This window comes from Corylus avellana, chromosome 1 (assembly GCF_965113065.1).
Source record: "Corylus avellana chromosome 1, dhCorAvel1.hap1.2, whole genome shotgun sequence".
NCBI classification, from domain to species: domain Eukaryota; kingdom Viridiplantae; phylum Streptophyta; class Magnoliopsida; order Fagales; family Betulaceae; genus Corylus; species Corylus avellana.
Genome location: NC_142490.1, coordinates 3,429,825 through 3,439,428, shown reverse-complemented (window position 1 = coordinate 3,439,428; position 9,604 = coordinate 3,429,825). Strand labels below are relative to the sequence as shown.

The 9,604-nt window shown below is 33.5% G+C and overlaps 1 protein-coding gene across 1 annotated transcript; it reads right to left on the bottom strand.

Moving 5' to 3' along the window:
- Window positions 1-372: 372 nt before the first annotated feature.
- LOC132168538 (polygalacturonase At1g48100) lies at window positions 373-3,407 on the bottom strand. The gene is made up of 6 exons (XM_088512845.1): window positions 3,375-3,407; window positions 2,975-3,244; window positions 2,722-2,897; window positions 1,929-2,137; window positions 1,747-1,828; window positions 373-889 (listed from the first exon to the last, which is right to left on the bottom strand). The coding sequence occupies exons 1-6, from the start codon at window positions 3,405-3,407 to the stop codon at window positions 373-375; spliced, it is 1,287 nt and encodes a 428-aa protein (XP_088368971.1).
- Window positions 3,408-9,604: the final 6,197 nt, after the last annotated feature.

The window sequence follows — 9,604 nt, the reverse complement described above, 5'->3', positions numbered from 1 at the left end:
AAGAAAATTAAATGCATTGGAGAAAGCCAATCCCTTAATTTTTAAAGATAAAATTGTCAACAAAAAGAAGAAGTAAAAAGACAACTTTATCCATAAAAAATTAAGGGACTGATTATTCTCCTGTTCATTTGAACCAAAGAGAATCCCTTTCAAATGCCTTAGAACATTCTACCATTATTTTTTAAATTAAAAAACTTTGTACCAAACGCCAAATCCTTCACTCACTTTTATTCTCTCTGTATATTCTCCTGCCATGCACTTTTTGACAATGTTTGTCTCAAGTGGGAAATTTTCTTCTTTGTGATGATCTATATATATATATATATATCTCAAAATCTTGGCGACATAAATAATTATTCATTAATTGTTTAATTAACACTGATAATGATGATCAACATCAAATTGTGCAATCTTCTTTGGAAGTCCATTCAACAAACAGGAAACTGATGGAAGAGTACTACTTGTATGTGTGCTGCTGCCATAAGCTTCCCAGCAAAATGGCTTCAACAGGCTCTTTCCTTGTGCAGGAAGCAACTGCACCCCTGAAAGTGTAACATTTCTGCATGGCACTGAATCACTGCAAGCAATGTGCATGGGGGGGCCGCCAACATCGTAGGTACCTCGTATGTGTTTGTATGAAACATCAGAAATGGAGAGTGCAGATGTTTGATTGGGGCAGCTTTTGTCGAGGCAGTAGAATTGGTCTATGATAATTGGGTTTAGAACTGTGTCCATTTTTATGTTTTGGAACGTTATTTTGGAGACGGCACCTGACCCACCTTGCCATGTTTTGATCCGAACACCATTGGTTGAGTGTTTGATGACTGAGTCACTCACTGTGATGTTTGAAACGCAGGCTCTGGATTTGTCTCTGCCAAGACTGCCGATGCTGCATAAGGACAAGGATTCAGTTGTCAGGCACATATTTTGTGAGGACTAATGCTATAAATCAACCCCCGGTCCCCCTTTATTTACTCAAAGTCTATGTGACGTGATCTCTTGTAACATTTGATGCATGTAAATTAGTTTTTGTAAGGAAAACAAATTAAGAATCTTCTCCGCATAGAAACTATACACCTTCATCAATCACCAAATGAACATTAATACGATTAACATTAAATCACACCGTATAAATAAAATTATGCATCATTGACACCGATGATTTTATGTTGGATTGAGAATCTCTCCCATAAAAAGGAGTACACTCCTTAAGTACGAGACACATACCCCCCTTTTTTTTCTTTTTTTTTTTTTGAAAAAAAAAAAGGCTCTAATGACTTAAGCATCGAAGGTTCTTCGCCGGCCTCCAATTGGCCAACGTCACCCTGATAGCTTTTTCATTATTTAGGCAATCCGCCGTTGGTCTGGCTGTCCTAAAATTTACATCAGCATCTACACTAGTAACCACTAATTAACTCTACTATAAGCCTATAACCCCAGAAAGGCAATACTATTATATATGCTATAAACTTTTATATGTGACTAGAAGAGCAGAAGTCCAAAGCAACCATTAGCTGTGTTGTATAGTTTCTCCTATATCAATTAAATATTCAATGTGTTACACTTCACTTATTGAAGGTTTATTCAAATATTTTTGTTAAAATATTTATTAAATTATTATATCTATCATTTTTTATCAACTTAAACTTTTAGCAAAAGCGTACGGTTGTCATCGGCACGCCGACTTCTCCCCAACTTCCTCTGTTTTCAGCTAAGAAATTTAGTAATATAAAGCAGTAAATGTACCTAATTCCATGACTTGGACCGCATGTAACATTCCTTATATCCACATTATGGCAGCCGGTTCCAATTGATATGCAATCATCACCTGCATCAAAGCATTAATTCACCCAAACAGAGTAAACTTTCCAGAATCATGGGGGGAGTTCATGAGCTAAGAATTGAGAGCCTGCTGTGGACTTACATACCAGAGGATATGAATGAATTGTATATTTTCACATTGTTTGTCTTCTCCAAGTGAATTCCGTCTGTGTTGGGACTATCTGCAGGTGCTTTTATGCCAATCCTTTCTACATGGACGTTTTTGCACATATTCAATGCCATATGAAACGTGGGGCTGTTCTTAATTCTCACTCCTCGCATTGTCAAATCGAAGCAAAAGTCGAAACTTATTGCCCGCATTTGTTCAAATTCAATCAAAATGTTTATATATAAAAGCTTCCCTTTTCCAAAAGATCAGTGCTTTATGTTTGTTGATATAAGGTTAAAAGTTAAAAGGGTAATTTCACTTTAGACTTGAATTACCACGCGATTTGACAAGTTCCCGCCTCCCGAACTTCAAAACCTCTCAATTTGAACCCATAAACTTTCAATTGCAGTCAATTTGAACCTCTCCGTCATATTTTAAACGTTAAAGTGAGACAATGTTGTTTATATCCCTGACTTTTTTATAAAATTTCAAATTTACTCTTAATTTCAAATTAAAAATTTGTGACCCACGGTTGGGCCACCTTATGACCCGTTTTTTTTTTTTTAAAAAAAGATTTCTATTTTTTTCAATTTTCTTTTAATAAAAAGAATATTGAAGGGTAATTTTGTCTTTTTAGGGGTTCTCACAGCAAAAATTGACGGAGGGGTAAATTGAGTGCAATTGAAAGTTTAGGGTTCAAATTGAGAGGTTCTAAAGTTCGAGAGGTTTATCAAATCGCATGGTAATTCAGGAGTCTAAAATGAAGTTAGCCAAAGTTAAAATTGCTTACTTTTTGAGGTCTCTTGGAGTTGGGAAGGTTCCACCATTTTTGTCCTCTCCCATCTATTAGACCACTTCCTTGCAATGACATTCCAGTGATACTTTTGAAGACCACCCAGCTGTCTAGCTTACCATTTTTTTGTTTCCATGCTTTGGGTCCATCAGGCGCCAAAAGAGTTCCATCAATCTTCAAAAAATTAACAAGCCAAAAGAAAGTGAGTTTTTGAACAATCAACAGGCTTAAAGGAAATCTATGAACACAACCTGAAAGATGAGACGGGATTTGCAAGGCCCCGTGAAAGTTGAAGCTTGTATCATGAAGGAGTATTTGGCAGGAACAAGAAGAAATGCAGACTTTTTGGATTGGCAAGCTGTTTCCCAAGCCTTCTTGAATGCTTCGGAGTCGTCATTGATACCATTCCCGACAGCTCCAAAGGACAGTACATTGAAAATCAGAGTGTTTTTAGGACCTGGTTTTGATTTCCGAGATAATGGGTGCAATTGTCTGTGTTTTGTAGACCTGGGAACTTTTCCCTGAACAAAAAGGTGTTGTAATATATGTATGTTACAAACAAATTGTTTTCTTGTTTTCTTTTTCCATAAGCCCTTTTATTCTTTGTTTGATATTTGCTAGTGGCTTCTTTGAGAAATAATTTTTTGTGACCGTTTGGTCATTAAGGGCATTGAGTTTCTCCATACATTGATTTTCACTTTTATTGTTTCTATTGATTTTCACTTTTATTGTTTCTAGCCGTTGGTCATTAAAAATTCCATGGGTTTTAATTCTTCAACAGTTTTGATGTTTTGACATTAACAAGGTCTAAGGCATTTGTTAATTAACAAGATTTTATGGCTGCAAGCGTTTTGACCGTTTGGTCATTCAAGACTTTGATGCTAAAAGATTCTCTTTAAGAAGGAAAACTTGAGCTTCCTTTATAAATATTAAGCCAACCTTCTTGTCCAAAAAATATATATAAAAACAAGCACTTGAGATATATATTTTTATATCTATAGATGTTACTTCTATTTTTTCAATTATGAGTTGTTGTTCTACAAGAAAAAATTTGGGTTGTTCTATTACTCTTCGTTATTTGGAAGTGCGTCCTTAACGAAGGTAGACGCTATAGTCTAATCCTGGGAGGTTGCGTGTCAAAGGATCCGATCGCACCGAGTTATACACTCCGGGAGGCACGAATCAACCTTTAAGGACAACGTTCATGCGTGATTCTATAGCATTGTGAGATCTTTCCATATTCTATTTTCATCTCTTGTATTTTATCTATTTTATTGTCAATATTCATATTGTAATTATTTTATACCAATGTGAATTTGTGCACCATCCAAAATTATTTCCAACAATCTTAAAGGTTGATCCGATGGTTGCACAAATATTATGATTAATTTGCGGTATGCAATTCGCATACAAGAAAGATGAAATTCTTGAATGGAAAGATTTTTCTTTGAAAATTCTGATAATTGATTCATTTATCAAAAGAAGGGCTTAATTTCATGCGTAGGTATTGAAAGTGAAAATATTTTGATTGAAAGAGTTTTTATTTGACCCAAAATTTGTGTTATTTAATTTGTTCGTAAAATAATATTTTATTGTGGGGTTATGAATCTTGTAACAAAAAAAGTTAAGCCTTTTATGATTTTAGAACTTAGCATTTTATGTTGTGTTGTGCTATGCTTATTGGAGAACATCCATGTAGATTAATAATAATAACAATGAGTAGCACTTTATGTTATGTTGTGCTAAATGTGTGCAAAGAATACAACTTTGCTAAAGATTTTTGCAGGTAAGCACATTGTAAGAGGAAAAGATTTGGTGCGTGTATTGAGTCGATCGGTTCTCACAACACCTAGTTGGTGTGTGGTAGCGACAATTTATTTTGGAAGATCTTGGAGTAAAGCTGTTGGCTCCGCTGTGAGTCCTTAAATTATGATTCATAGATCTTGATTTATATTTTTCAAGACACGATATACAATTTCATTTATTAAAAGAAAAAAAAATCAAGTGATGAAGGTACTACTTGATTGAATTAAAATTTATATTATATGAATATTGTAATCTGATAAGTGATGAACCTCTGGTTATTACTCTATTTCAAAATTGAAATAGCATCTAGCATTTTTAGTAGCAATGGCATGCTAGATTAGCATAAATACATTAAGTTATTTGGTAATTCCTCATCTATATCATTCAGTTTTTTAATTTTCCTGACATGATGGTTCAGAATAAAATATATGTGATTATTGGTGTTCCTTTATATTGATGCTCATTTGATATATGATAAATTTATCATATCATTAAATTGATACCAATCTCGTATTTATGACAATGAGCCAATAATAGTTGATTATTATATGGTTAAGCATGATACCTTGCATATTTATTGCGGCTTTAGTTAAAAAGATTTTATTTTTAAAATCTAAATAGAACTTGAAATATGCAACCCCTATATATATAATATATAAGGATCATGTTGAAAAATCACAAGTGGTGATTAACATTTTTAAGACATCTTTAGAATTGTCAATTGACAGAAAAGAAAGAAGAGTAAATGATATATCATATTTAGAGAAAGATGAGCTCATAAAAGTCGTTTCATAAAGCATTTGTGAGCTATTTATGAAATTTTATTTTCTTATGTTTATTTGGTTTATTCCATTAATATTTGGTATGATATATTTGTATATGTAAATCTCGACTACATCAAGAAATGAAAAGAAACTATAATATAAAGGAGTAGCCGAAATTAGAACATTGGAATGAATGATGAATGTTATGATTGTCAATTTTGGGCTATTCACCGAAGTGTGGGGGGAAGCCATTATTTTTTTTGTCACATTCATAAGCATTGTTTGGAATACCTCGAAGTGTGGGGGTATTTGGCAAATGTTATATTACCCGAGCCTAAAAGGAGGAAACTTGGTTTTAAAACTTATGATTGCAGTTTATTGGTTTTGCATGTAATAGTTCATGCTATAGACTCCTTATTATCAAGAGTGATGTTTTAGATTACAATACTATTATTGAATCTAAAAATGTTATTTTCGTTGAACATGTGTTTCCTTTGAAAAATAAGAAAAATTATTTCATGAATTTTCTGTTGCTTCTAATAAATTGTTGATGGTGTGTAAGAATTTAAAAGAAGCAAGCGAGCTAGAACGGAAGGAATCTCGGTAATGATTTTATTGCTTATATTGTTGATAATTATTCAATATATTATGATGAAGCAATTAAATCTCTAGTTGATGCATTTTTTGGTTAGAAGCTACAAATAAAAAATTGGAATAAATTATGTCTAACCATGTTTGGGAACTCGTTGAGTTACCTCATAAGACTAAACCAATTGGTTATAAATAGGTGTTTAAGAATAAGCTTAAACCGGATGATACAATAGATAAGTACATAGTAGACTTGGTAGCTAAAAGCTACAAGTAAATGCATATGTTGATTATTTGATACTTATTTTCCGGTTACTAAAATTGCATGTATTGAAATGTTATTTGCCATTGCTTATATTTAAAGTTATTTTTCTAAACAATGAAGAGATTTATATGGAGCTGCCCAAGGGACTAGTAATCCCCGGTATGGATTAAAGCAAGCTCCTAAACAATGGCATGAAAAGTTTGACAAGGTGATATTGTTTAATTTATATTTGATTAATGATGCAAGTAAATGCATAGCAAGTTTTACAATAATGAATGTGTCATTATTTGTTTATATTCATGACTTGCTTATTTTGTGAACTAACATTGATGTTGTGCATGAAGTTAAAAGATTTCTTGCATCTAATTTTGATAGGTAAGACATAGGTAAAGCAAATGTCATGTTGGACATTAAGGTTATTAGAGATAATTATTACATTATTTTATCTCAGATATATTATGCTCGAAAGATGTTTAAAAGATATGAGCACTTTGATTATCCGCCTATGTTTACACCATATGATTCAAAAATATATTTGGTTAAGAATCACGGTGATTGTGTTTTGCAAGAAAAATATGCACAAATCATTAATAGCTTGATGTTTTGACAAACTGTATATGCCTTGATATATATTACATATATTGTTAGTAGATTGAGTAGATATACTCATAATCATGGTATTGAGCATTGAGATGCTATCTCTAAATTGTTGAGAAACTTTAAAGGCACAATTAATTTTGGTTTGTCATGTTGTGATTATCCTGTTATATTGAAAGGATATTGTGATGCTAATTGGATTTTTGATTCAGATAAGCAAAGCCTACTAGTGGCTATGTGTTTACTCTGGCTAAATGAGTTATCTCTTGGAAGTCCTTAAAAAAATTGCATAGCAAGGTTTACTATGGAGTCAGAGTTAATTGCCTTGGAGAAGGCAGGAACTGAAGATGAATGGCTAAGAACCTATTGGTTAATTTATTTGTCTTTATAAGCTAACACAGTTCCACTTATGTGTTTATTGTGATTTTCAGGCTGCCAAAGCTCGAGCAAATAATTTATAACAAGAAAGTGCACAATATTGTGAGGCAGCTTATTGAGACCGGTATATGTCCATGGACTTTGTGAGGTCATAAAAGAATTCTACAGATTCTTTGACCAAGCCACTAGCAAGAAGGCTAGTGAGAGAAGCATCGAGGGGGATAGGACTGATACCCAAATCATGACACTGTGATTGATACCCAACCTCGGTGATTGGAGATCCCATGAATGAGGTTTAATGGGAAACGAAGTCACAAGTGAAATGAGATATGGTACTGTCAATTTATATTTATTAACTATCTTGTTGAAAAGATTAGTTATGAGTCCATCCCTATGGTGTAAGACAGTACAAGATGCAGAGTGATTAAGGATGAGCTTAAAGCTCTTAATGGATCCATAGTCCCTACCTGTTGGGATGGGGTGTTCCCTGCACACACTCTTGATGGATACCACCTATATGAGTGTGGAGGTGCTATCTCTTATGAGACTTGGGTAGGTCTCTAGAGCGCTCATGAAAGCCATTTTATGGTGTAATAACAAAAGATGCAGTGTGAGTAAGGATGAGTTTAAAACTCTTAATGGGTCCATAGTCCCTACTTGTTGGGATGGGATGTTCTCTGCACACATTCTTGATGGACGCCACTTATGTGAGTGTGGAGGTGGTGCCGCCTCTTATGAGACTTTGGCAAGTCTCTAGAGCACTCATGAAGCCCAGAGGCGCATGGCCTGTATAAGGCGCCAACCCGCTATAGAACAACCCAATTTTCTTGATTTGATTTGATTTGACTTTTTGTTTATTTGATTTGATTTAAATTTTTTGTTTTTGGAGAAAGTTATGTGGATGATATGTTTGTTTAACTTGTGGATTTGGTTAAAAGAGTGTAACTCTACCACGATTCATTAAGTTCCTACTTATTTATCCTAGGTGCGGTTAAAACCTTCGGGTACCACATCGATGCATGCTTTCAATCTCCTTTATTCTATTGTTTGTAACATGTGGGGGATTGTTGTAATATATGTGTGTTACAAACAAATTGTTTTCTTGTTTTCTTTTTCCATAAGCCCTTTTATTCTTTGTTTGATATTTGCTAGTGGCTTCTTTGAGAAATAATTTTTTGTGACCGTTTGGTCATTAAGGGCATTGAGTTTCTCCATACATTGATTTTCACTTTTATTGTTTCTATTGATTTTCACTTTTATTGTTTCTAGCCGTTGGTCATTAAAAATTCCATGGGTTTTAATTCTTCAACAGTTTTGATGTTTTGACATTAACAAGGTCTAAGGCATTTGTTAATTAACAAGATTTTATGGCTGCAAGCGTTTTGACCGTTTGGTCATTCAAGACTTTGATGCTAAAAGATTCTCTTTAAGAAGGAAAACTTGAGCTTCCTTTATAAATATTAAGCCAACCTTCTTGTCCAAAAAATATATATAAAAACAAGCACTTGAGATATATATTTTTATATCTATAGATGTTACTTCTATTTTTTCAATTATGAGTTGTTGTTCTACAAGAAAAAATTTGGGTTGTTCTATTACTCTTCGTTATTTGGAAGTGCGTCCTTAACGAAGGTAGACGCTATAGTCTAATCCTGGGAGGTTGCGTGTCAAAGGATCCGATCGCACCGAGTTATACACTCCGGGAGGCACGAATCAACCTTTAAGGACAACGCTCATGCGTGATTTTATAGCATTGTGAGATCTTTCCATATTCTATTTTCATCTCTTGTATTTTATCTATTTTATTGTCAATATTCATATTGTAATTATTTTATACCAATGTGAATTTGTGCACCATCCAAAATTATTTCCAACAAAAGGAAGAAGAAAACTAAAATGAAAAAGAGAAACAGAGTATTAAGAACCCAACAGGATTTCATGTTTTTAGCTTTGCCTTAGATTAAATATGTGCAAAAGGAGTGAAAATAGTTGGATATTTATAGAACAAAGTCTCTAAACCATAATTTTACAGTTTATTTTTTATAGTTAAAAGGCATGTACAAATGATGTAGGTGAAGCAAGCCGGCCATTTTTGAAGTTAGAAATGGAGGTTAATTTATGTGGGGGTAATCACAGTATAATAATGTGTACCCCAGGACCCAATGGTTGTTTAATTGTTCTCTCCTAGGTGATAGGTTCTCGTGAGAGGTGTCTTTTGATAAGGGATAGAGACAATCCTTCTAAGGGTTGTGTCTCTTGATTGAGATGCAAATTCTCCAAAAGGATCTATTACCCTTTGTATCATTTTGTTTTTCTCATAATTTTCTTACAGTAGTATTAGAGCCAGTTTTTGGTTTGGCTTCAAATGTGTCATGATCACAAATCTTATTTATGGAATCTAAGGTTAGGTCACATAAACAAAAATAAGATGATAAGAATGTACAAAGAGTTGTTTTATACTACAAGATAAATACTAGAATGTT

What these genes read in the sequence shown, in the direction of transcription:
- LOC132168538 (XM_088512845.1), bottom strand. Translation starts at nt 3,407, where the DNA reads ATGGAGAAACTCAATGCCCTTAATGACCAAACG. An exon ending in AACTCCAAGAGACCTCAAAA is followed by an intron (nt 2,138 to 2,721) that starts AGTAAGCAATTT and finishes TGAACAAATGCG; the next exon opens with GGCAATAAGTTTCGACTTTT. An exon ending in CAATTCATTCATATCCTCTG is followed by an intron (nt 1,829 to 1,928) that starts GTATGTAAGTCC and finishes GCTTTGATGCAG; the next exon opens with GTGATGATTGCATATCAATT.